General features: G+C 42.2%; 3 protein-coding genes and 1 long non-coding RNA gene across 9 annotated transcripts in view; 1 reads left to right on the forward strand and 3 right to left on the reverse strand.

Annotated features, from left to right (window-relative positions):
* The window catches only part of COLEC11 (collectin subfamily member 11), a 38,629-nt gene extending 35,386 nt beyond the window's left edge, over positions 1-3,243 (reverse strand). For 3 of the 5 annotated variants that reach the window (XM_027690285.1, XM_027690286.1, XM_027690283.1), the window contains exon 1: positions 2,174-3,243. The gene's annotated coding sequence lies outside the window, so the exon portion shown is untranslated. The remainder of the gene's footprint in view (positions 1-2,173) is intronic. The other 2 variants (XM_027690282.1, XM_027690287.1) reach the window with 2 other exon arrangements.
* A 6,265-nt stretch (positions 3,244-9,508) lies between these two features.
* RPS7 (ribosomal protein S7) lies at positions 9,509-16,572 on the reverse strand. The gene is made up of 7 exons (XM_027690383.1): positions 16,444-16,572; positions 15,825-15,906; positions 15,403-15,474; positions 13,663-13,806; positions 12,098-12,162; positions 10,265-10,415; positions 9,509-9,628 (listed from the first exon to the last, which is right to left on the reverse strand). Exons 2-7 carry the CDS (start codon positions 15,897-15,899, stop codon positions 9,551-9,553), a joined length of 585 nt encoding a protein of 194 aa, XP_027546184.1. The 5' UTR covers positions 15,900-15,906; positions 16,444-16,572; the 3' UTR covers positions 9,509-9,550.
* A 2,309-nt stretch (positions 16,573-18,881) lies between these two features.
* LOC113970943 lies at positions 18,882-19,645 on the reverse strand. Its single transcript, XR_003535391.1, has 3 exons — positions 19,330-19,645; positions 19,068-19,244; positions 18,882-18,945 (listed from the first exon to the last, which is right to left on the reverse strand). It is a non-coding gene; the product is annotated as an uncharacterized LOC113970943 (long non-coding RNA).
* On the forward strand, positions 19,582-27,159 carry RNASEH1 (ribonuclease H1). Of its 2 annotated transcripts, XR_003535390.1 has the most exons (9): positions 19,582-19,739; positions 19,813-19,943; positions 20,362-20,559; positions 21,142-21,241; positions 21,701-21,755; positions 22,710-22,794; positions 24,403-24,527; positions 26,448-26,577; positions 26,703-26,819. XR_003535390.1 is itself a non-coding variant. In XM_027690382.1 (8 exons), exons 1-8 carry the CDS (start codon positions 19,633-19,635, stop codon positions 26,787-26,789), a joined length of 888 nt encoding a protein of 295 aa, XP_027546183.1. In that variant the 5' UTR covers positions 19,582-19,632; the 3' UTR covers positions 26,790-27,159. The 2 variants fall into 2 exon arrangements, 1 of the variants encoding a protein (XP_027546183.1); XM_027690382.1 differs by lacking the exon at positions 26,448-26,577 and having other exon boundaries at positions 26,703-27,159.
* The last annotated feature ends 694 nt before the right edge of the window (positions 27,160-27,853 follow it).

Raw genomic sequence — 27,853 nt, forward strand, 5'->3', positions numbered from 1 at the left:
ACCGCCTCTTTCTAAAGTTTCAGGCTCCTACTAGGTTGTTTGCCTCTTGACTTCAGAGTTCTCAAAAGATCTTAAAATTCAGCCATACTCCCTTGCACTTTTCAGTTCTGAATATATAAAATGGAGCACGTTTAGCACAAAAGTTGGCAGAAACACTAACAAAGCCTTAGAAACATTATTAAATATTCTCTCCCTTGTACAGTTGTTTACATGGATAAAAACATCAAAAAGCTTTAAACCTTCTACTGACATATCACGCTGTTTTGAAGGGTCCTACTCTCACGGCTGAAAAACAGGATGGCTCGTGCAAAACAGAAGGAAGGAGTCGAAATTTAAGAAGCTGCCAACTAGTTATTGACCAGCTGATGCCTTATGAGCCCAGTCTGTGGCTCTTTCACTAGACTACCTTTTCCAAAATACATCTTAACACTCCTTTCATCAAGGGAAATTAAAATAGCGAGACCCTGACCACACAGCTGTATGGGAAGTGTGGTTCAGCTGTGAAGTTCAGCCAGTAGTGAAATGCAGTGCAAAGCACAAACTACGCTTCCCCAGAGAAACCACGAGAATATTTTTGGCTAAACTCTCCTGGGTTTCAGCCAAAATAATTTGACAAAAGAACTAAACTATCCCAGAGAACTGACACTTGACTTTAAAAGCTACTTTGCCAAAAGTCTTCCTACTTCAAAAGGATTCTGGCTCAAAAGTTTTTGGACAGCCCTAAAGATGACTAAATAAGAACTTTAGAAACAGTGTAAAATCACTCAAAAGTAATCAGAAAAAATAGTCTTGAACATGATGTACAGTTACAAATTACACAGTAGATTTCTGCTGCTTCCACACTGCAATTCTCTGCTGACTCTGCGACTATGCCATGTTTAAAATGTCATTTTGACTATGAATTTAAGTTACATATTTTCTTTCATATATTAATTCAAACAATACTTTCATTGTAACAGATACATCTAAGAATTTTATGAAAGACAGTCCAAACATTTTTAAAGGAATGCTCAGCTTGGAAGTCTAACTTCTTGTCTACAACATCAGCATACCTTACTGATGCTGCATAAGTAATATACTAAAATTTTAGGGATAGTATCATTGTTACAAGTGAGACCTTTAAATCAGTGTTTGTATTGTAGTTTCTGATCACTATAATGCTTTAAATGTTTGTGATCATGTAAATGATCATATAGATATGAAATATAAAAGATCTCAGCTACAGAGAAGAAAACATAGGGCAACAGTTTTTACATTTGCCATATTTTAAAAATCTTTCAATACCCAAGGGTCAAAGTTGTAGTATTTCCAGTCCAGTTGTTCTGTTTCATTATATGGCAAGTAAAGTTGCGTAAGATTCTCCACATCTATTTGATTTTGCTAGAAAACAATCCCTCTTCAGAATTTCACTGCCTATACTGAGCACGTATGTATGTACGCACAGAGGTCAGAATGGAAACTCGCAAATCCCTTATGAATCTCAATTTTTCATAGCTCATAACTGAAAAGCAGACATACGTGCCCTTCTGCTTACTGAAGTATGGTTTATTCTCATATTCCTGCTCATTTAGAACAAGATTTTTTATCTTTATACATCCTTATATCTCATTAAGCATTTCTGCATAGTACTATTTCCAACATGATTTGGTTTTCATTGAGATTGTTCCTAATTATCCAGTGGTGTAATTCCAGCTCTTACTGGACCTTCTGTCATATGTTTCACTTCTGCAATGCCAGCCTTCATTCCCTGCTTTGCAGCTGTATTAAAAGATCACTTTTTAAAGCAGAAAACAGACAACTGCCTATATCTGTTACCAGGAATTACAACCCATTAATGAACTAAAATAACTTTCAATTGTAGAAAAAGTTAAAATTCATATACTGTTTTGTCCTTCCCTGCTAAAAGGAAAGTGAGCTCTTCCAATGGCATTTGTACATTTTAAATACAACCTCCCCTAAATAAAACAGGAATTCAGTGATTTAACCCACATGCGTGCTTCACAATAGAAAGGTCCAGTGTTACCCAATAGATACCAAGCTCTTTTTTTCCTTACCTTCCCTTACTATTTGGGGATCGTCAATTATATTTTGTCTTATACGAGGAGGCCTCCTAAGAAACACAGACTTTTTCCTCTACTTGCTTCTACAGAATTAAAGCATAAAAGTCTCTTACCTTATGGCTGCTGAGAAAATGGGAACTGCAAAACGCTCTGTGCCTGCAGGGACACTGCACAGATGAACCTCATTGCTGCTGTTTACAGAAGTCTGACAGTTTTTAATTTGAAAAGAGGTTGTCTTTTGCTTTTCGACAGTTCAACAAATCAGACAAAACAGTTGCAAGTGTTATCTGTAAACAGCTTCCTGTTTGAAATAGATCAGCTGTCCTGCAGGACAATAATTAGGAAAGAAGTGTGGGAAAACTGAAGAGGTCCATGATGTAAGCTTTTTATTTTGGGAATGTACTTTTTTGGGAATGCACTCTTACTTTCCCCTCCTCCTCTCTAGCAGAGAACCCCTTTTTAACCATTTACATCTATTCAGCTCTAAGCCATGCATGCACACTGCCCCAGCACAACACTTTTCTTGCTTTACTTCAGCAGATATGAAAACATATGAAACACAGCAGCAAGTGTGAACATCTTGCATGGATAATTAACACAGTTTCCTACTGAAATTCTCCCTATTCTTGCAATTGGCTGCAGCATTCTTGACTTGAGTAAAACATGCAGCTATTTCAGAGCCACATGTCAACACTCCACAACAACGTAAGTGCTAAATTACCCACATGGAAGGCATCTTCACGAATTATTTCTTTTTGAAACACCTTTTGATATCACTTTTGTGATATCAAAAATAGCTTCTACATAAACAATTCTGATTTTTACCTTAAACAGCTAGACTAGTTTGAGCCCTGGGTAAACCACAGTACTCCACATATGTTCAAGCAGGAAAAAAACTGGGGCCAGCTGCCTGTGGTAAGTGGGATTTTGAGAACACCCCCCACTGTTACAGAAGTTTATACTTCAACAGATATAAATCGCTTCTCAGTTTCCAGAGCAAATAGAGAGTAGCACTTATGACTATACCAATTAATACTCCCTAATGAATAGCTGCTATATTTGTAAGACAGTAGCTCTGATAGCTATAAAAAAGGCTTGTGAATTATCTGTCTCCACCCTATGCCACTATTCCTCCCTCGCAGTTTTTCCAGCTAAGGTTTGAGGGGTCATGCTGTAAGCAAGCACCCAGAGGGCTGAGAACCTGGGTAACTCCCAATATGTGACCTCTTACTGGAAGAACAGGATGGGACCTAAGGGCAGTAGCAGGAGGTTCTTTTCCGTATTCCACAGTCCCAAGATCAGGAAAGTATTAGAACGCAGAAAAGGTTCTAGACTGAGAGACTTGAGGATGCTGCAGTAGAATCACGTGTGTGTTCACCTTATCACCTCTCAGATCCACTCTGGTGGAAGGCATAGGTCTGCTCCACTGAGAATTTTGTGGGGAGGCTTGTAATACAAGCTGATGACACATGGTACTGATGCACTCTTTTCCTGCTTTGCTCATGTGATTATGTATCCTCTCTCCCCAGCCCTGGGGTGTGCAACTTCCTTACCCACCACAGCTCATGATTTTGCAGCCCACAGCAAAGCATACACTGACCAGCTTTGCTGGTGAAGACAAAAAACAGGTACAAAAAGAGGTAGTGATGCCTCATACTCAGGACTCCCTGTGGACTACCTTCATAAAGGCAGACCTCTCCTAAACCACCGTTTCCATGTTGGATTGGAACCTAGGTACCCTCCTCCATTGCTACAGACTCTTGTATTTTAACACACACCAAATGGTCATAAAAAGGTAAGAACTAATGATCACTTCCAGATCACATCAGTAAAGAAAGGACAAAATGGTAGAACATGAACATAACTGCAAAAAGAACACACAACTCTAATTTGAAAGTTTGGGGATTTTTTTTTTGCATATAAGCCCCATGAGTTCAGTGGGAGCAGAAGGCAATTTGCAGGATTGGGCCCTTGCAGCACTCTGTTGGCAGCAACTTGCCAAGACAAACATTTTATGTAAAGAATGCAGCAAAGTGACTGCAGTTCAAGCCTTTGAAGATCATATTACCATGGCAAAGACAACTCCATTTACATACATATCTACTCTCCCTGTAAACACATGCAAATAACTTTGAGGCCAGAAAAAGAATTCAAGGGAGAAACAGAGCCATTCAGGAAAAGTTAGTAGAAAAGGTAGGATTCAACACTGGGGACGGAGAAGTGAAAACAAACATAAATTAACAGAATTCAAAAGGAAAGGGCAAACGCTATAAATGCAGCAGAAGTGCTTTCTCTAGGAAAGGGAAAAATAAGTAAGTACATAGTTTTCTTTCACATAAGAGAGAAAAAGGCATAGTCCCTATACAGAAGGGCATAAATAACTTTTGCCCACCTTGAAAACCAAGTGGAAGCTCTGTAGCCATATTGCTACATCATCTAAATCAGGCTACTCTGTGCAAACTGGGGTTCTGATGCATGGACCAAATGGGAGCAGCTCAGGCCATCAGCAGGTTGCAGTAGCTGTTGGCAATTAAGCTAAAGTTCTTTATTATGTTAACATACCTGCCTGAGACACTGTAGCACCTAAGACCTGATTCACAAGACTTTCAGCTGCCCTTGCTGGATGAAGAGGGACAGCCTCCAGAGGCTATGGTATACTAGCCTGCACAGATGAGCAACAAACTCCTGGACAAACTGAAATATAAAAAGGAAGCCTACACAGAGTGGAAGCAAGGACAGGTAGCCTGGAAAGAATACTGAGAGATTGTCTGAGTAACCAGGGGTCACGTTAGGAAAGCTAAAGCCCTGAGGGAATTAAAAATTAAAATCTGGCCAGAGATGTCAAAGGCAACAAGAAAACCTTCTTTAGGTACATCAGTGATAAAAGGAAAATGTGGGTCCTCCTTGGCAAGGAAACAGGATACCTGCTTCCCTGGGCCATGGAGAAGCCCAAGGTACTCAACAACTTTTTTGCCTCAGTCTTCACCAGTAAGTGTTCAAGCCACACCTGATTCTCCCTTGGGTTTAGCAAAGCATCCAATAGTATCAGCAACATTCCCAGTCAGATATTCCCAAGGGATGAAAATTTCCAATGCCCAAACTCCTTAATAAATCAATATCTGAATTCAATTGCTTGAGCTCAGTTTATTGCAGGCCATCACAAAGGTTGTTCTGGCTCTTGAAAGTAAGGGCTGCCTCACTAAACAGCCCTTAGTAAGCCTCTCAGGGCACTCCCAAAATACTCCCAGAAGAGGCAAGGAGATGCAGGACTTCTCCACGGTACAGACCTGCACACAGGCATGCTGAGTGGAACCCCTCCTCCGCTCTCGAGACAAGTAATGATGTGTCCCATTCTCTGTGGCTTCACATAACAGTAACTGCTTAGCCATGCAAATAGGAAACTTTAATAAACATTAAGATATGTCTGGTAAAAACCAGTCTGTAGATCTATCCCTATGAAGATATCCATCCAAATCACTTTCCTTAGCACAGCCCCAACACCCCTGTGGGCAGGTAGACACCAGCAGCTATCCTTACCATTTCCCTTGTGCCATACGTGAGATGTATAGTGGGAAAGATCAGTGCAGACACAGCAAAACATAGCATTAATTTTATTTGCAGCTGTGTAAAATCTGGCCTTCAACTTCATTAGTGATGTTGCACTAACTTTTTTTGGCACAAAATTTATAAGCAGCATTCACTGCAGCAGTAGTGCTTTTTCTGTTAGTCCTCTTCTCTGAAACTGAAATTCTCTTCGCTGCTTGGATTTAATTCTATCTTTGCTGCTCCAGGGGCAGAACACAACTGAGCCAGACGCGTTAACTTGATATCCAATAATGAAAAACGATAGCTATTCATCAGGTAGCAACAGCTAGTAGTAAGTGCCTGTTGTTACGATAAGAATGATTTTCCTGAAAACAAGAAAGAGTAACAGTAACTGGAAGGTAGAGGAGAGGATACCTGAACTCACAGACTGTAACAAATTCAACAAACTTTATCCTCTTGATGGCAAGACATAAATAAGATCCTTTACCTGTTGCTGTCTGCAGGGAACAGAGCACTAGTACAAAGAGATTTCATGTCACTTTTCTCTTGCTCTCAGCAGAAGGCAGGTTTTTCACAGGAGCACTCTTAAGGTAGGGAGCAAAGGGCAGAGCAAAGTCACTTCGTTAAAAAGCAGTCAAGCAATGGCACTGATCAATGTTGCAGTCAGAGCCCTATGGAGGAGAGGAAAACTCACATTCCCACAGCTTGACCACCAGTCTTCTTTCTGTGAGGCTTCATGACTTTCTGTAATCAGTATCTTTATCTCTGTCATTCTGATACACTTCTAGTGGCCGAGATAGCACATCCCATAAAGTAGAAAAGGCCTAGCTTTGGGCATTGCTCTGACTTTCAAATGTAACCAAGAATCAAACTCAGGACTCCCACTTAAAAAATTCAGAAAAAAACAAAAGCATAGGAAATAGATTATTTCAGTCCACAATGCAGGAGTGATAGGACTTCCTTCACACACTACTTGGAGTATCACTACACTAAAACTCACCAGTTGTTCCCACCTACATTCAAGAGGGGCTACTCAAACATGATGTTATCATATATTACCATATTAATACAAGATAGGTTAAGCATTTACCACCCAAAACTTCGAGCAAGTTCTGCCACACTAGAATTGTGACACGCTGCTTCCACATAGACAAAAAAATATTTGAAGACATTTGTGAAAGGCTGCATATGAAATAAACAACTAAAGCTCTAATATCAGGTGGAAGGTTCAAGAGCATTAACAGATGCAAAGCCTTTCCTTGCTTCTCATTTGGGGCTCCTACAGGAAAGAACTGGTCTTTTCATACTCTTCAATATATGGCTGTCTCTTCACATTGATACCACCCACATACTACTGCTGCGCAGGGTCTTAGTACAGAATGCCCCCCATTTTCACCCAGACCAGCTGACAAAACTCAGTGAGGAATCACACAGTTCAGAGTTCAACTGTGCCAGTCCATCATCTCACATGGAATCTGCTTAGGTTAAGGTACCATTTGACACCAGCATTCCAGCAGCCTCATTAGCACTTGACCAGATGGTATCAACTGACTTTCCAGACTGCAGGCATGCACTTGATATGCTTGTCAAGGGACAGAGGGAATTGTCTGACTGGATCACTGACACAAACACACGAGGGAGTCTGTGAATGAAGGTAAACTAGGACTAAAGTCTTTTGCAAAGCACACAGCCTTGTGTTTTTATGCCACAAATATCCACCTTTACTTGTAGCTTAGTTGATGTAAAAACCATAAAGGGCTTTGACAGTGTTATCCTTTCACTCGAAGAATTTGCTTATGGGGCCATCATGGGCCTTTGCATTTCATATAGTTCAAAAGGGCTTGCAACAAGAGCCAAGAAAAATCTATAGCCAGCTGGCAATGCCTGGGAACATCTGCAATCTTTACATTCAGTTTACTAGATTTCTCCTCCCCCACCTACTCCCTCCCAGTACTTCAAAAGAAAATCTAATGATATTTTTATTATGATGAAGAGATCAAATCGGAGTTACATTTCACCATGAAATAGGAAATGCTGTCTACTGAAGCCTGCTGAGGATCACCTCTTCTTGCAGAGGTTACACAGTCCCAGTAGACTCACCAACCTCTAACTAAAGATAGTTAACATCTGGTAAGCCTCCAAATACTCCCCAGACTGCTTCTTCCAACCCACACCAGCAAAGATCTATTTGCACAGGCTGCCATCTGTGACTGTTGTAGCAGGAAGCTTAGTAATGTGTCTGACTCAAAACTGGAATTATTTTGGGAGGACTGGAGGGGGTGGCATTTCCAACCTAAGAAATACCCATTTTAGCAATGAAAACTTAAAATTCAAAAGTTCTGGCACTTCTAGTGGAAGATCTTTTACAATTATTCTCCACAAAAGGAGACAGGATTTGCGGTTCTTCTATACCTATAAATCCCCTCATCTAATTCCAAGGGAAGCTGATGAATTCACTTCTGCTGAATCACCCAAGACAAACAATAAATAGTCAAGGAATAAAGAAGGAATTAAATTATCCTCCAGAGACAGAAGTTTGAAAAGGAGGTAGGAAAAGGCTTTAAGGCAAGGCAACTTCTTCAAAGATACAGCCTGCTTTTTGTGCAAACATTCAAGCCTTGTCAGCAAGTAGCAGGAAATTACCTACTAATTGCATCAGGGCACATATTTTCCTTCCCTTTGCATTCTCTGAACCAAAAGTTAACAGCACACAGCTATCTGTCCTGCCCTACTAAGTCATGCCATAACTTGTGTTAGTCTTGACTTTTTTAATGCAAAAGCAACACAGAACTTGTTTTAACCTTTTATCTCTCCACAGCTGAAGAAGAAGTGTCAAATGGGAAGCAACCAAAACCACAGTAAATGGGAAAAGGAAGTAAAGATACAAAGACCCTCAAGTATGTGGTACTTGTCCTCCATCTACTCTCAGGTAGGAAAATGTAAGTTATTAAGAGCTCCTATTACACAACTTCTTCCCAACTCAGCTCTCCACCAAATAGACTGACTCCATAACTAGTTGTCTTTTACTGTGTTAAACACTGGCTGTACTGAACAGGCTATTAGGAATAATTCATGTAATTTGCTCAGAACTTTACATGCCCAACTCCATGCTCCCCTCTGAGCTTGTGTAAAGTGATTCTAAACAAAGATACTGAAGTAAAAATGGGACACTACCACTCAGCCGTTGGATGCCAAAACATAGTCCTTCCCCACCTCTCTCTGTACCACCAAGCATGTACTGAACCATGTTAAAACATCACTTAAAAAAAAAAATCCCAAACATTTCTGAAAGCAAGATTAATAGCTAAAAAATTGTAGTTTATATCCAGTAACGTAGTCAAGCACTCAGAAGTGAAAATTTCTCCCCATTTCCTTCTGATATAGTTCGGAAGGTACAGGACCTGCTTTTAGGTAAGAACTGGAAGGCAATTTTGCCACTTAGAGCAATTTAAGTTACCTCAAATTCAACCTATACCTTCTCCAACATATTTCCTAAGAATTCAAACCCCTTATTCAGATGTCATTGCTTCATATTTCAGAAGTCACACATCACCTGCTATGTAGAGTTCTTCCTGTGTCAGGAACATGTAGGTCTCCAACTGGTATTCTCGTGTGCAAAACTCAGCAGTTCCACTGCTCTACAGTAATTCTCCACATTCTCCCCAAAAGGTGAGACTCAGAATACTTAGGTTTTTCATTGCCAATTCTTATTGCAGACTCTGGACTCTTTTGTCCAGAGTTGTGCTGCAACAGTGCCAAGAACAACCTAAGAGGGCTACCGTTAAAATGCTGGTGGACTTAATATTGGATACACAAGTGTCACTCTCCAGACAGTAGAGAAGTCCCATGAACCAGTTAATCCCCATCTGTGTTTATGGAATTCAAAATTTAAATGAAATTACTCTGTTATATGAACAGTTGTTTATTCAGCCATTTTTTGCACTTTACAGCTGGAATTCTGGAAATTCAAACACCACATCTTTGCCTGTGAGCTTCTTGTAGACACCAGAAAATGTTTCCACCTGTGAAGAAAAATAATCTTGTTTATACATGCTGTGTAAAAAAGTAACTCTAAGTTAACATACTTAAGATACTCTACTATTTGCCACTTCATCTTCACTCTGACATGAGCTCTGAGGCTAATTTTCTTCTAGATGAAGGTGGTGAGCATTTACACAGAAGATACATTTTCTGAAGAGTATTTGGAAACACTTTGATTTACAACCATGGGAGACCCTGAGAGCTGAGCAGGCCCAAACACACCCCTCCAGAAAAAATCCAGGCAAAGTGCAGGCTCTATTGAGCACATCTGTTTAAGGTCAAAACTAAGTGCTTCACTTGAAAAATAATAAAACCAACTAAACAAAACAAACAACCCAACTGACTCCCAAACATACAAAACCCCCAACAAAACACAGTTTGTTCCCAAGAAAGGAACCAATACAGCTACTTCACAATCCAGAGGTTTTAGCAAGCTGAACTAGAGCTTTAGTTAAACAATATCTTGCCTCATCTTCAGCACCCTATTTGAGATACAAACAGAAGCATCTCTACTGCCAAAAGCCAAAAGGGACTCTTTTGCTGTATCGCTAAGCAGTCTCTTAGTGATGTCAGAATGCCATCCTGACCCGCATGAGAAAGTAAGTTTTTACACTTACCTTGTGTTCAACATTGTTCTGCTGTGCTTTGTCCAGATGGACTTTTATAAGCCTGCTGCCGTCCAGTTTTACGCGGATTCTCTTGCCCACAATTTCACTTGGGAAGACCAGGTCTTCAAGGATAGCATCGTGCACTGCAGTAAGCGTACGGCTGAAATGCCACATTTGTATCATTAAAACACATCCTCTTGAAAATCTTGGTTTGTCAAGCCTTTTGCAAGCATGCTTTAGCTGAAAATTCAGTAACATCTTTTTCCTTAATGCCACAGTGTGACAATACCACACTATCACAGGTTATGCAAAAATAAAAGCCAAATTCTACAGTGAGTGCAGGAACTTAGTGACAAGGGGAAAAAGTAGCCAGGTTTCTGACCTTTTAGATCACACATTGCTTTGTAACAGCCCTGAAACACTCTTCTATTTCTACCTATTTAAGGAATATTTTATTTAAATTGGAGCCAAACTGTCCCACCTGCAATTCTGCCAGAGACACTCACTGGAAGAGTTTAAGTGTGCGAATATCTTCAGCTACACAGAATATATTCATAGCAGACCCGGTTTTGAAAACACTGGTTTCTTCATCTGCCTAAGGCCAAGCGGTTTAGAACTCCAATGTATTATAGGAAAAGACTAGCTGGTAAGTTTAGTCCACACTTAGAAGACTGATGTCTACATGTGTGTTCTTGAACTGCCCAGAAGTGAGCCAAAATGAAAAATTAGCCCAAGCTATTTTGCATGAGTCTGGAGGACTAATAAGATTTCCAGCATCTCCATCTTCAGTTTCAAGGCAGTACCACTAGTAACTAAGACCTGTGTCTACAGCAGCACTTGAAACCTGTGAATATTGAGATAGCCAAGGGAGACCAACATCAATCACATTTCAATGCTTTGCAACAGTTTTACACTACCAGCCTGACCTCTCTCAGGTCCAGACAGGGACAGTCCTGCACACTTGCCTTCCCTTGTGCAGAAACTGGCAGGATGCTAATCACAGACACAGATGCCAACTTCTCCAGCCACTGTGCAATACTAGTTTTAACAGAACACAGGCAGAGTCCTCCAAAGGCAGGACTGCAGATGAGTACTATGAAATTGTAGTTTTAAAATCTATGCCTAAAGATTGCAAAACACAGTAACACATATGACAGAGGTATAATACTGGGGCTGGGAGAAGTTGCAGGACATGCCACATCTCATAAAGAGGATAAACTTTTAAGACAGACTACATAATGATACAGCAAGATGTAGAACAGCATAAATGAGGCACTGACATCCAGAGAGACATAGCAGTGTTGCATGTCTAGCAATCAAGAGACTAGATAAGAGCAAGGGAGGCCATTTAACACAAATGACTATACTATTGCTAATAAATTCATACCCAGAGGGACTAGTACTCATACCTATACCCCTCCTCAGCCACTCTCTCCCTCAATGCATCCCCTTCAGTGTGCCAGCCTTGACTTCTGTACAGTTTAACATGTGAAGTGGAAGTGGCTCTTCCTACAACTTAGAAAAAAATAATTGTTGTCAGCACACTGTGATAACAGACAGCAAATTGGGGTTTCTTAAGCCAGCACTGCTGGCTAAAAAATTAGCTACAGCTGTAGCTGGAAATACAGATGGAGTGCTAAGAAATGCAACACAGTACCCAAAGATGAGCTTTCTACTGCACACTTTGGCAGCCAAATGGCAGACACTACTTCAAGCAGTAGGAGAAAGGACAAGACCACTTAAACACTTGAATTACTTCTCAAAATCTCAACTAACCATTATTTGACTAAACTACCAGTTACAAAAGAAGGCTGTCATACTGAATCAGTATTATTTACTAACCTCCTGGGACGCTTTTGCTTGTTTTTTGTGCGGCTTTTTCTTGTTGGCTTAGGCAGAATCCTTCTCTGTTAAGGAAAATAAAACAACAACAAAGGGATTTCTCAGTATCTAGTGGTTGCAATATACCCAAAAACATCAATACATGTACCTTCTCTCCTCAACTAGAAAATGCATGAAAAATCAAAAAGGGAGAGTTAAGGATACTCAAAGGTACATCACCGTTAGAACCTCAGGTTACTTGCAGAAGCTGAAGCGTTGTATTTCTTTATTTTGCAATTACTAATCTTGTATTCAGTGCACTGAAATAGTTTTGTACTTCATTCCCCTCTTCCCATAAATACAACCACAGTAGTTTACTGGGTCTCATTAGCAATGTGGACACACTTCCCTGGGAACAGGAATTCCACAGAATTTTACAATTTCTGTGAGACTGAGCCTCTGGTGCAACCCAGTGTAGTGAGCTCAGTCCCACAGACAGCTAGGTGACATTAGTTTGAATAACGAGATGTATTACACAATTCAGATTAAACTCTGGCTAAAATGTAACCTGTTCCAAAAGTAGGCTCCAAAGGAATTTATAGCACCTAAGATCAGTAACACTTATTTTCTACTTCCCTACTCCAAGGGTAGATGTTTTAAAACATTGAGTTTTACATGCAACTGTAGCCACCTGAAGTATTTTCAACCATCACACCACAGCTTCTCCGTGACTGTATTCATGATGGGGTTACCATAATCCAAACTGGGTCATGTCATAATCAAGAACATTTCACCTATAGCAGAAGAACTGCACCTGGTCCCCCTAAAACGCATATTACTGAAGTGACTTTATCTATGTGCTTGAGAATTCCTTGTAAGCTAGAGGCACCTCATTAAAATAAACCTTCTTGGTCACATGAAGATTCAGGGTAAGGTGCTCTGGCTTTTAAAATTATATTAATAAGTATTTTTCACTAATAACAGCTTGTCCACTCTGCAGACAGCTCTCCAGTTTGTCAGCCTCTCAGTACTGCCCAGAGAGCCCTCCATCACCTTTTCACACCTTAGTTCCTCCATAGATTTAGAACTTGAGTCAGCTTTTTTCTTCCTCTCCTATTAACTTGAATTTTGAGTGCTTAGATTATGTAAGTTTAGTAAAGAACCTATTAATATTTGCTCCCATTTACTTTCAAGCTCTGCTTCTCAAACCTCTGGAGTAAGAGAGGTCAGAACAAGAAAGTTCTATCCCCGTGAAAAAGCTTCACATCTCACCAAGTTTACACAGCCTCAGCTGCCAGCTGAAATCATTTTACCCAACATCTACAGGACATTCATAACATTTCCTGCTGAAACAAAAATATGCATTGTATCACTGTTACCTTGAATGGGCAAGACAGAAGGGTAAGGTAGCACTGGAACAGGTTATCCAGAGAAGCTGTGGAATCTTGGATGTTTTCAAGACTCAGACAAAACCATGGCGACCTGATCCAATGCTGGCAGCAATCCCAGCTCATGCACGAGGCTGGACTAGATCACCTCCACAGATCCCTTCAAATCAACATTTTTATGATTCTAAAATGTTTTACCTGAGCAATGAACACCACATGTTTTCCACTAAATTTCTTCTCCAGCTCACGAACTAGCCGCACCTGAATCTTCTGGAAGGACTTCAGCTGAGGAACTGGTACGAAGATAATGATGGCTTTTCTGCCACCACCCACTTCAATTTCCTGAAACAGAAGTACAATGTTACCTGGGGGCCGAGAAGTAATGTTTGCTTTGATGGTGAATCCTCTGAGCACAGCTATTTGATAGTCTTGCTTATGGCTTTCTGGGGTGGGGAGCACATCCCACAGCAGTACTGCCCTAATGCATTTAAGACAAAACACTGAATAGAAAAACCTTTATCAGAGCCCTTGTTTTGCTGTAAAGGAGTGATTGGGCAATAAATCCCGCCACTCCTTTCAGTCACATCCTCTGAACAGCAAAGCTCATTTTTTTTCAATATGAAACTCAGATGCCAAAATAACTATACTGAATGCTTACAATCACATCTGCAATAGAGCTTACATGGAGATAAAAAAGCTTCAAAAATTACTTGCCTCTAAAGCAGACTGCAGACAAAGCTTAATTTAACAAATCTCATATTTTTGAGCTACTGCTTCATGGAAATCACCTGTCCACCACTTGCCAATGCCTGCATCACTACTCAATCAAAACATTTCTTTCTCCTCCAAATGCCAGCAGGATTACAACACTTTACCTTTCCCCTGGTTTATTCTCCAACAATTGATCAAACTTTAAGTTTGTATAGCTTACAAAGCATTTTTCCCCACAAACCTGGCTGCAGAGACATCCTCATTCTCCAACAGAATGGAAAGATGGATTGTTTTTCACCAGCTACATTCCCACATAAGCCAATTCAGATGCCCACAGAAGATTTCTTACAAATAAAATCAAGCACCTAAATAAACAACAGAAACACTTCTGAAAGCCCCTCCCTGAGGACAGCTCACATTGCTGTACTTCAATCAGCAGGGATGTGGTTCTTCTGAAGGCAAGGCCCCTGAACTCGTACCCCAAGCTGCTTTCTGCACTGCCAGATTCTTTAACTACACTCTAAGCAGCCATGCCCCAGTGTCTGTACTGGTGGGCCAGGGCAAGAACCAAAAGCAGCTTATTTAAGTTTCTGACTGCAGTGACCAGCTTCATTGATGCCATCCAGTCTCCCAGGCTGACTAACACTAATTTTCTTCTTCCTTTTCCACTAATTGTCTTTTTCCCTTTTCTTCCTTTAAGTTTCAGTTACCTGCATGAACTAAAACTGAAGTGTACAAGAACGCTAACCTACATGATCAAGTCAGACTATCACACTAATCCACCTACCATCTATTACTTGGTGCATAATGAATTCACAACAAATTGATTTTACAGAGTATGAGAGTTGATGTTCCTGATGAAGTTTCTACAACACCTACATTTCCAGCCAATATCCACATGCAAAAAATCAGTTTCAGACCCCAAACCCAGTCTGCAGAGACAGCAAGCAGAACAACCATTTTCAAACACTTTTATTTAACATGCTGAACTGCTACTTGAGATTTTATAATGACTTTTCAGACTAGTTACCAAGAAAAACACTATTACAGAATTCTATACACTAACAACAAGTACCAAAAGACGGTAAGCCACAGCAGCAGACAATAAAACCACCACAGGGCATAAGAAAGGGCTGAAAACATTCATCTACTACGTTAGCATTTACAAAAATTAAACATACACAGAGCAAGTCCCTATGCAGGTCTCTGTGGAGAAGTCCAACCTACCTTAGCTGCTGTGATGTTCAACTCCCGCAGCTGAGCTTTTAAGTCGGAGTTCATTTCCAACTCCAGCAGAGCCTAGAAAAGTGAAGTTGCAAAATAATCCATTGCATATGTTTTAATTCATAAGAACCCTTGAGCCTGAAACCTGTCCACAGTGCCAGGGAGCAGCTATGAACTTTTTACCACAGTCAATATCAAAGACTTAACTTCCTGTAAGTCACACTGACATGCAACAAGTTCAGTTGTTGGGAACAGAGGCTAACCGGCCCATTTCCCAAGTAAAACTAGGAAAGAGAACACATTTAGACAGCCTCAACCTCACAGTTTAGGCTCTGGACAACTATCACAACACTCCAACTATCACTACAAGTCTCCGTAACTTGCAGTAAGTTACCAAACCACAGAAGGAAAAGCCACACACATACCTGGGATATACCAGACTCGAACTCATCTGGCTTCTCGCCATTAGGCTTCACAATCTTGGCGCTAGAGCTGAACATGGCCTTTCTGCAACGCAAAAGTACACCTCGGCTGTGACCGGGCACATGTCACCTGCTACAGCCAGGACTCTGCAATCCCGCTGCGCAGTCAGACGCTCCAGAGCGAAGGTAAAGTGCTCCAGGTCCCACGCCAGCCCCAGCACACCGCTCCAGGCGGTGCCACCACGACACAGGAACACCGTCCCGGTAGCTGGGCCCTGCCCACCACGGGCCCGCTCCGAGGCCCCGGGAGCCCAAGGGAGGCGGCCCCGCCGCTCCCGGAGCCCCACGTGTCCCCAGCGGGCGCTCGGGCGGCGCTCCCGGGCCCCGCTCCCAGCTCCAGCCCCCTCCTCCCGCCTCCCCCGGGTCGCCAACGGGGGAGGGCGGAGGGAAACCCCGCCGGCCCCCACCCCGGCGCCGGGCGCCCCGGCGACCATCGGGCCCCGACAAGGCGGTAATCGGGCACATCCCCCCGCGGGGGTGTCGCAGGCGGCTCCGCTCCGTGCCCGGCAAGGTATCGTCGCAGCCCCGGGGACGGAACGGCAGCCCCAGCCCGGGCACCCACCTCGCTCCGCGCCGGCCGGGAAAAGGGAGAGCTCTCGCGAGACCCGCGCTGATCGCGACCCGCGAAGGTGCTCGCCCCGCCCACGCTGAGGTGAAGCCAGACCCGGAAGAAGGGCAGAGCGATAGCCGCGTGTCCTGGAAGCACGCCCAATTTCTACTACTGCGAAGCACGAGCGGACATTGAGAGTCCTGGCACGGGGGGCAGGGTTTGCACATGCGCAATGCCAGCGGGTCGGGCGGCAGGAGCTGCCCTCAGCCTTTCTTGGGGATGCGCTTCCTGTGGCAGGGAGCGAAGGAGGGGCAAGAAAAGGTTATTCCGGTCTGTTTCTCGCTGTTGCTGCAAGCCTTCGCCGCCACTTGCTTATTTGCGGGCCCAGGCGGCGTGAGGTGGCAGAATTCCCGGCTTGCGGTGTGGAGATGCTGCTCCTGTAGAGAATCACCGGGATCTCAGCAGCTTGGTTCGCGGGTCTCCCCCCCGGAAGGGCTGTGCACAGCGGCGGCCACCGGCCCTGAACAGCGGCGGGGGAGCGGGCGGTGTTTGTCCTCCCCTCTCCGTCTCATCGCTCCGCGTTAGTTCGGCGGGCTGGGAGTTCACCCAGGATGCTCATGCCTTTCCAGATAGAGGACACTTGCTGGAACAGTGTTGGTGCAGTCACCCCTGCCCCCAGCGGGGCGTTGTGCTGGGGAGACACGGCCAAAGCCGTGCCAGGGCCTGTGATGGCAGCCAGAGAGTGTGGGTGATCATCGAGTGCCAGCACAGGGCCGTGCCTGGGCTTTGGTTTGGTTTACCTCTATAAACACGACCTCTCAGCTGCTTCTGCTAAGGCAATGTCACAGCGATCAGTTACTAGACTGCCGTTAGACAAGAAATAAAGCCTGAGTCTTCAGCTGTGTTCAGGTACTAATTCAAAATGTGAGAGTTCTGGGCTTGAAGTATTCTGTCATCACTGGAAGCACTTTTTATTATCTACCGTGTTACCTAACAAAGAAGGCTCTAATAACACTTGGGTTGCACACTGATTAAAAAAACAAGCTGTACTCTAGTTCCAAAAGAAGTGACTTGCATGTTGATTCAGGTGGAAGTGCCTGGCTGTGCATCTGAAGTGAAGCTAAAACCTTGCCTGGACAAAAAATCCCCACCTTGGCACTTCCCTGTTGGCTGATTTAGGGTCCCCACTCAGAGGCAGGTGTGCAGCTCTTGGCACACACTGTCCAGAGAGGTTAGAGTGAGGGGTCGGGTTCAGAGCACTGGTTCTGTGAGCAGGTTCCCTGATTGAAAGGTAAAAAAATAAGAAAGATAACAAGTAATCATCTCAGCAGTCCAGTAGTCTGCACTCAGTTTATGCTGTGAAATCATTTATGAGGGGGATAGGTGGTGTGTCAATAGATCAAAACAGGACTGTTCAGAGCATTAATGAAGTTGCAATGTGCCTATAGCTTCCCACCTCCATCTCTTAGTGCTACTGAATAGACCAGGATGCTGTATAACAGCAATTACAGAAGAAGGTGTGTAGACGGACACTGAATTTATGTTAGAAGGATGCAGTGTCAAGGTCTATGTGGCCTTTACCCGGTCAATAATGCCTGGTACCCAAAGCAGGTGACAGTGATTTTCAAGAATCACTGTGGGCATGTGATCTTTAAAAAAAAGTTATGTCACTGCAAAGTAACATAATTAACAAGATTCTTATGCCATGCAGACTCAGAATGGGCAGGGTGAAGAAGTGGAAAGAATGAATTAGGTATGTAACAAAAGTATCCCAACAACAATAGGATAAGATCTTGTGATGTTAGAATATAATAATAAGTAATATAATACATGGAAGAAACAGAAAGATGGCAAGGCTTGTTGGGGTCATAGTAACTCCAGAACTGGAAGCAAAACTGAGTCTATTACTAGTTCACTTCTCTGAACAAGGCTTGTACAACCACACAGGTTCTAAAGCTCATGGATAGGCTGTTCCTCTGAGGGTTGACTGAAGGCTGGGATGATTCTGGGGGATTACTGCTTTACAGCTTCACTGACACCTAGTTTTACACTGAAGTATGGGCAAGTATTTTGTTCTGCAAGATCTCAGTTCTGAGAGGGCCACCCTTGTAAATCTGAATACAGCGCTCTGCAGCTCTGGCACACTGTGGTCAGCTTTTTAGTGCATCTCTGTCAGGGCTACAAGGGAAATCCAGCCGCACATATACACTGGGCTGTTTCTGGAGGCGACCATACCAGTGCCCCCATCTTCACTACTTTGATCTCGCCAGCAGCTCAGTTGAGATACTGAATTTGGCACATACTCAGACCTCCCCACTTTGGTCTCCAGGCACACAACACTCCAGATACGAGGATACATGGCAGCAGGTTGCAGCTGGGCACAGCTGAACTTCAACCTGCTCGGACAAGCATCTCATTAATGCACATTAATATCTCACAGATGGGTGCCAAGAGGATGGTACCAGACCATTTTAAGTGGTGCTCAGCAACAGGAAAAGGAGCAATGCCTGTAAACTAAAACACAAGAAGTTTCACCTCAACATGAGGAACAACTTTACATGGAGGGTGGCAGAGAACTGAACAGGCTGCCTAGGGAGGTTGTGGAGTCTCCCTCTCTGGAGACATTCAGAACGCACCTGGAAGTGTTCCTGTGTCACCTATTCCAGGAGACCCTGCCTTAGCAGGGGGTTGAACTGCAGATTTCCAGAGGTCCCTCCCAACCCTAATGATCCTGTGATTCTGTGAAGGTGTTTCTCCTCACTTCAGGGGCCATCTCGGCACAAGGCTCGGCTGGAACACGCTTTCCTGGAGCCCTTGATTTGAACAGCAGGATAAGAACCCGCTTAATGACTTTGTTCAGCCTCCGACTTTTGGACAATGCTACGCATATCGACGCACCTGAGAGATCTCATTCGCCTTTTAACAACTGGGGCTTCCAGAATGAGGTTGTTTGCTTAAACCGCTGCGATCTCACACACCTCGTGACCCACCTCCAAAACAACAGCTGACTTAGGATTGTAAAATACAGCTATTGTCGGGGGGAGGGAACAAAAACAAAGAAAAAGCAAGCGCGGACAAAACCCACGCCCTGGGCCTTTCCGGTACTTTGTCCTCCCCGCCGGCCCGTAGGATCCCTCAGCGCTCCCATGACGCGCAGGCGCGGCGGTGCCGGGGGGGCGGGCAGATGGCGGCGGGGTCGTGATGCTGCGCTGGTTCGTGGCCCTGCTCAGCCCCTGCTTCGCCACCAAGGCCGGCTCCATGTTCTACGCGGTGCGCTCGGGCCGCCGCACCGGCGTCTACCGCACCTGGTGAGCGACGGTCGCGCCGGGAGCCCGCCTGGCCCGGCCCGGCCGCGCCTCACCGCCGCCCGCTCTGTTTCAGGGCGGAGTGCCAGGAGCAGGTGAACAAGTTCCCCTCCGCCAGCTTCAAGAAGTTCGCCAGCGAGAAGGACGCCTGGGCCTTCGTGCGCGGCGGGCTCTCGGGGCAGCAGCAGCCCCAGCCCGAGCTGGCAGGTACCGCGTCCCGCCGGGGCTGAGGGAGGGGCGGGAGCGGGACAGGGCCCGGCCCGCCCGGGCTACACGGCCGCTGCGCCGGGACGGGCACTGGCTCCTTCTCGTCCTGTCACTGGCGGTACCGACACGGCGATGGATGTGCCAGTGCAGCGAAAGTGTTTCTGTGGCTGCTTGGACAACAGTGCTTTTACCGTGTCCGTCTTAAGGGCCGTTGCATGTGTGTCTCCTCTTCAGTTTGATCTAGGATGAAGAATGACTGCTGTATTCTATAGTACTTTTTTTCCTAATAGCTCGGGGTGGTGTCAGGTAACAGAGTTACATTGCTAAGAGATGATAACCACTGTTGTCTTCAGAATTAGTCCAAATAAAACTGCATCTTGTATGTATTGAACTTTCTGTCTTTTTTGTTTTTTGGAAGGTGCACTTTGTCTTCCAGCTGTAACACAGGAAAATGGTAGCCACAGAGAGGAACTAAAATCCTTGTGTTGCAGTACGTGCAAAAGGCCATATGAGCAGTCTACAAATGAAGAACAGGTTGCTAAGCGTGTAAAACATGATGAATTATTCTCAACATACTCAACACCAACAGTCAGTGAAGATAAATTTTCATATATGGGTGAGGTCTTTGATAAGTCCTTTAATTCTTTTAATTTCTTTGGACTCTTTCATAAGCAACAAGTGTAACTATTAGAAAGCTTTCAGGGAGATTTCTGTATGGCAGCATTAGGCTCGGTGTTTCTTTTTAAAATGGGAATGTGAACCATAATCTACTGTTTCACATTGTCTTTTAGTGTAATTTTAATTGGCTTCAAGTGGAATCAAGATACAGTTTAATTATATTATTATAGGTGTGATCTTATGTGTGTCTGGGTTACAGACTGTATTTAAATATACAGATGTAGCTGGGAACTTTTGAGGTTGGCTAAAGGAGACAGGGACTATTGCAAGAAGTATGGGACTTGGGACAGAAGCTGTTTTAAGGCTGACTGGTTTGGCAGAAGTGAGGGTGTGAAGCTGCAGTGGGACTTCGGGTGTTCTGCACTACTAATTCACCTGGCTTCTGTAGTTGACTTTCGGAAGGGCTCTCTGGGAAGGGAACTTTTGGGGTTTAATGTACCAGCAGACATATCTTTCAGCTTAAAGAGTCTGTGTCCTTGAAGGGGCACTTGAACTTCTGATTTTGGTAATTTTTTTGTAGGTGACTTTGTAGTTGTTTATACAGATGGTTGTTGCTCAGGTAATGGACGTAATAGGGCACGTGCTGGAATAGGTGTCTACTGGGGACCAGGCCACCCTTTGTAAGTAGCTGGATAGATTTTTTTTTTTTAATGAATATATTACTGGTTGTTTTTATGTAGTTTACAATACTAGCCTCCTTTTAAATATGAAACTCTGCTGTTGAGACTCATAATGACAGTGTTCTGAGACTAATTAGTTACTGAGGGGAAAAGAGAAATCATCTTTTCTGGGAAAAATCAACTGGAAATAATGTGGGGCTGAAGCTATAATTCGAGTAATGCAGAAAGTTTTAAAATAGAAGTAGATGTGCATGGAAGACTATGAATGTAATTGCATATTGATGGCAGGTCCAAATGTGCAGATTACTCTGTGCAGGTGGAAGCTAGATCTAGAATATATTCATCCTCCTTTACAAAAAGAAAAGTATCTCTCTTGTATTTATTTTTTTAGTGTGTAGTCATTATCCACTCTTGTGAATATTTGGGGTAACTAATCTACTATTCATTCCTTGGACACAGAAATACCAGTGAAAGACTTCCTGGACGGCAGACTAATCAAAGAGCAGAAATACATGTAAGTAGTAAATGTTCTGAAATGCTTCTCCACATTAGACTGCACTCATCGCTGTTTCAACTCTGATCTTCAGAAACTGGTTATGGAGTGGTGAGGGAAGTACACAAAGTATCCAGAGTTATGACTTGAAAGAAATAGTTCTCTTCAAGTTTTATTGGTCTTTATTGGTTTTGAACAAGGTCATTCACCTTGAGAATTCCCAAATGTCATCAAGCACAGCTATTTAAAACAGCCTTACATTAGGAAAGCCTGGCTCAAATATGTATACATTGCCTTGCATTTTTAATGTGTATGTTTCAGACATTGGAGTAAGGGCTGCTGAGTAGAGGTTAAGGGGAGAATCAGCTTCTGAGGATGATAGGATCAGAGTGTCATAATCCTCAGATAAATATAACACACAATTCTAGGCTTCTGACTAACTTCTGTTGGCAACAGCGGATTTAGTCTTCCCTTCTCACTTCCTTTTAATTATGGTACTGCTACTATCCCACACTACAAGTTTGGGAAAGAACTCAAATGGGGAATTGATCTTAAAAGTACAAGTTAATTTTAGTGAGAGACAAGTAGAGGTGGTGTTGGTGTGCCAGCAGTCAAACTTGTCACTACAGAGCTTTTCACCTCTACATCCTCACCCAGCCATGTCTCCCTGTTATATTTCAGAGCACCAAATAAAACCCCAACCTGTTAAGAGTTCCAGACTGTTGAAACCAATGCGAATCCTTCCTCTTAGCTAAGGAGAAAATGCCTAAAACTTGGTGTGCAGTTGATAGAGATTGTGTTAGAAAATGCATAATTTTGGATCCTCTACTCTAAAGCATGTTGGTAACCATTGGTAGGGAGATTACAGTAATATTCTTCATAGTTCTATGTTAGCATGAGGTACTTTGTTGGTATTTTAATTGCATGTGGTCAAAATCCTGTTCTGAACTGTGACTGTATTGAAACATTCCTAAGGCAGCCTGCAAAGCGATAGAGCAAGCCAAGAGTCAAAACATCAAGAAACTGATCATCTACACTGATAGCAAGTTCACTATTAATGGTAAGTTAATGATTTTATTTTTCCTGATACTTAAAGACACACTGCTTGCTCTTTCATTACATAAGGCCCACAGAACATGCTGAGTCCTGGAGAGAGGGATATAAGGACAGAATGTATAACTTAGTGCTCATAACTGCTTGGGGAAATACTTAGAATCCTCAGGCATTGCTTGCGTGAATTATGAGTAGCGTCAAAGTGCCTGTTACAGTAAAGGCTGATAGAAGTAGCCACAGGATTTTTGTCTTGAGATGTTCAGTATGACACAAGGTCTAGAAAAAATGTCATTCATGTATACACTGTTAAGGCTGTTCTCAGGAGATTACTTGGAAGTTGGTGTAGTAACCCTGTAGGTTTCTTGTTGTTTTGCTTGGATTGGAGAGGCTGTCTTAACACGCACATTGAAGTTCCCTTGCTTCCAAGCTTTTAGGCTACACTGGAAGACTAGCCAGAGATCATATGTGCTCATAGTAGGTACTGAAAGTTTCACCTTTATCCAAAGACTTGGAAAATTTAATTTTATTCCTTATAAATACCATATGAAGCAGCCAATAAGACTTAATTTCTGAATAAAACTTTTTCCTCTTTCCTCTATATTCCATCTATACTCGAGATCTTCAGATTTTGCTCCCGCGATAATCTGAACTGCATATGTATTTTTTTCTTTGTATGTCACAATTTTACTAAGGGGGTACATGTGTTTTCTGTTTTCAGATCACTTTGGAGGTTTTATTTTGTGGAGTTTTTTTGAAATAACATTAAACAAAAACTTTTGATTAAAAATTAAGTGTTGCGCTTTTACTCTTTGTTTTTGCTTGCAGTTTGCTCTTGCATTCTGGGTCACTGAGGTGCAGGTTCCATTCTTGTTTAACTGAAGTTATTCTGCAAATGTGTCTAAGAGTTATTTTTTAAAATGCTGGAGAAGGAGGCTTGTGGTTAAATACAAATGGATGTGGTTTGGTTTTTAGGAGGTTTTGTTTGCAAGATTTGTGATTTCCTATTTGGTTCAGGTCTGCTTGTCATAAAAACACTAAGGATGTCTTACATTGTCCACACCAGCAAAGATCTTAAAGAAAAATAAAAAAGAATCCTTATTTAAGGAGTAATATAGTAAATTTTCTGGCCAGCAAGGGATGGACAGAATGTTAAGTTCTGTAGAAATCTGCTTACATGGTCCTTCTCTGAAGGATTCTTTTTAGTGTACAGAAGCCATAAAACAGCTGGCCATCTGTTTTTCCCCTATGCACGTGTCTCCTCAATTTCTCTAAACAAGCAAAGCAGTAGATCTGTTCTAGCTTACTGTACCATCAAGCATATCCTTAGCTTCAGTTGACTGAAGTTCATGAGATAATTTTGGTGTAATGCATGTATAAGATTGTAGTCTTTAAATTAAATACCTGTTTGGGAAAACATGTTTGGGTAATTCAATTAATAATGGAAAAATACAGTCCTGAAAGACAGCAATAGAAAACCAAACAAGAATATCTTCTATCTCCACTGTCTTTGCTTGAGACTTTTACAGTTATTGTCTTATTAAAAGGCTATTGGCTCCATCTTAATCCTTGCTGGCTTCCTTAATAGCATTTTTATGGTGATGCTCCTTTTGCATAGGTATTACAAGTTGGGTTGACAACTGGAAGACAAATGGCTGGAGAACAAGTTCAGGAGGAAGTGTAATAAATAAAGAAGATTTTGAAAGACTTGATAAGCTATCAAAAGACATAGAAATTCAGTGGGTAAGTTCCTCATTTCTTATTTTTAATGACATCTTAAACACACGTCTTTAAAACCTTATAAATATGACCATAACTAAGAATTTTGTAGAGCATAATATTGTATGTCCATAGATAAAACCATAAATACAGAGAAGCTGCTTTTTGTATTTAAAGCAAATTAGCAACATATTCTAGACTCTTGGAACCAGTATTCATTTCATTTATTTAAATAAATGTTTATATTTGTTTTCTGTCTCTTATTACTACTTAAAAAATGCCTGCCATAGTTATTTTTAGTTTGTTAATGCTGGTAGCGGATGAAACTTCTGTTCCTGGAAATCTAACCTTAAAACATAATTGTGTCTTTTTGTGTCATCGCTGAATTTCTAGATTTGCTTTTCAGAACTCTCTGAGATGCTGGTTCATTAGAGTAACTCAATCACAGTTAAAAACTGTTAAAAATCATTTAAACTGGGAAAACTGAGAGTGTGTAACCCAAATAAACTAACTGTAGTTTTCTATACCTTAACTGTGTTTCTTCTAAGAAAAATTGGTACAGAAAGCTCTTTAAAATAACTATTTTTAAGTTGTTTTGCTCTCCAGTAAAGAGGTAAACCAACTTCTGTACAGGTATTTCTGGTAAAATGTATTTTTCTGTAACCTTTTAACATCAGTGCTTAACATTGTAGGGAATATCTTCCCTCTTCTCCTTCTAACTTTTAGCCTAAATGTGGTATAAGACCATTGATTCTAGAAATAAATCTGTGTACTGTTGACTTTGCAGCTGCTAGCTGAATATTTACTGGGCTTCTGTCTTTACCCTTTAGAAAACAGGATCATGTAGATCTTTAATGTGCACTTTTTCTATGGGAAATCTACTGTAGATACTCCTCTATTCATGCTGTTCTCTGTTACAGAGTTGGTGACTCCAATTTTAAGGCTGACTAGATTTTATATTACTACTCCTATTAGCTGTTGAGGAGAACGTGTAAAAATTTAAAACTAAGACTAATTAAGACCAACTATGTTCAGTTGCTCGTGGAGTATTTTACATAATTAAAAGATACTGCTTTATGTACACTTCTTAAACCTGAATCTCTTAAACTCAGGAAGGGTTTTGTTTCAGGAGGAGCACTGTGTGCCTATACATCATTATGGTAATCCATTTGCTGAGCTGTGGGGTCCTCCACAGGTGGATCTCTGTTAAGGACCTCCAGGGGTTCAGGGGTACAGCTGCCTCACCATGGGCTGCATCGCAGGCTGCAGAGTAATCTGTTACAGTGCCTGGAGCAGCTCCTCCCTCTCTTTCTGTAGTAACCTTGGTGTCTTCAGGGTTGTTCCTCTCGCATATTCTCACTCCACTCTGGCTGGTGTGAAGCATTTTTGCTATTTTTTGAACATGTTATTACAGAAGAGCCACCAGCTTTGCAGATGGGCTCAGCTGTGTCTAACTGTGGGTCCATTTTGGAGCTGTCTGGATCTGACTTTGTGCTTTAGGGGCAGCCCCAGGTGTCTTTCCACAGAAGCCAACCCCTGCAGCCCCCACTTGGTACCAAAATATTGCCATGTAAACCTAATACCATCTCACTCACGCTTCATCCTTGTCTCCTCTCAGACCTTGCCAAAAAGCAAGCTTGATTTTAATTCCTCACCTTCCTCCACTACCCTTAGTTCTGACAAGGATGGGCTTAGATTTCAAAGTTTTTTGAGTTCCTAATTGAAGGATGAACAGTTAAAACATCTGAAATTTGAGAGATTCTTTTAAATACCCTGTTTCTGTATCCTAAGTGAGTGCTGATCGCCAACACTGTTAGTGGAATAGAGGTCTCCTGGCTTTTGGGGGAAGATTAACTCAGTTTAAGTACTGAATGCTGATAGGTTTTTCTCTCTTCTCCAAAACTGGGAATTTTGAGTTGCAGCTGTCGTCTGCATTTCTTAAAGGCTAGGTTAGGTGGTCCTTATCCAATTCACTACTTCTCATAAAGATGATCTTCAAAATTTGGCAAGACTTTCCTTCAGGAAGAGAAACTATGGAAATCCCTGGGAAGAACACCTAAGGGCTAAATGTGAGGTGAGGGCCTCTGAGGAGGTGGTGCTGTACTATGAATGAAAGGGTGTTGTGTGATCAAATTTCATGTATATACTTTCTGCTTGGTTTCTTGCATATCTAATACTCCTATACTTTTGTCCTGACAGATGCATATTCCTGGCCATGCTGGCTTCCAAGGAAATGAAGAAGCTGATAGACTAGCAAGAGAAGGAGCTTATAAACAAAAGTGCTGATGTACTGGGACTAGAGACTGTTGGAGTGGGAGAGAAAGGCCTCAAATGACAGCAACAGCTTGAGCTGCTGTAATTGTTTCGGAATTGAACTTTGAACTGTACTTTATTCTGGCCTGAAGCACTAAATATATACCAACTTCTGGGAAGAAAATCACGCATTTTCTTCTATTGCATTTGTTTTACAATTGAGACAATATTTAGTTGATATTGAATATTTGGGTTTTTTTTCATTTTATGGAAAGGGCTGTGGGGTCAGTGTTCTTGTAGACTTATGAATTCACCATGAAGACAGACTTCTAAAGGAGTAATATTAAATGGAAGCGCTCTGTATTTTTCTTTTAGTGAAATAAATTATTTTTTTGTACAGACATATATATTGCAGCCCAAAATAGCTGGGGGTGGGGGGACTTTGGTTGATTTGGTAAGAGGTCACCTAACACAGCAATGCCCACTGATCCACTTTGTCATTCTGGTGTGGCAGCATCTGCCTCACAGATGGGCTTGTAACGCTCACCTTTGTGTGCCTCACAGTAATATCAGTTACAGAACCTGTAGATTTCTTTGTCATGTTACTTTGCAAGATAGAATGAACAAAGTAAAAAGCGGTCACGAGAAAACTTGGACAATGAATTTTTACTGTTCTCCTCTCTCTACTTGCTTCATGTCCAAGCTCTTTGTCTCTGGCTTCCTGTTTCCATTAAGTAGGTTTTTTTATGCATACTGATTCTTATTAGCATTGTTAGTTCCTCTTCAGTGTTGTTCCAAAGGTAATAATTGGCCATTTTATCTGAAATAGAACTAGAAGATGATCAGCTTCTCCAGATCTACCAGATGTCAAGTGTTTGACTTCATTTTTTCCAGTCAATGCTGAGATTAATGGAATGGCTAATGTACACTTGAACGGGAGAGTCATTACCAGTAATCAACATAGTTTTCTTTTCTGTGCAAGTATAGAAGGAAGAGCAAACAGGTTTGGTGTGTTATCTGTGTCAACTTCTCTGTATGGTACCTTTGTACCATTAAATAGTAGGGCTTAAAGCTTGAAGTTGCTGAAGTGCTTTTGT

Source organism: Neopelma chrysocephalum, unplaced genomic scaffold (assembly GCF_003984885.1).
Source record: "Neopelma chrysocephalum unplaced genomic scaffold, ASM398488v2 Primary Assembly neopelma1_80b, whole genome shotgun sequence".
Taxonomy (NCBI): Eukaryota; Metazoa; Chordata; class Aves; order Passeriformes; family Pipridae; genus Neopelma; species Neopelma chrysocephalum.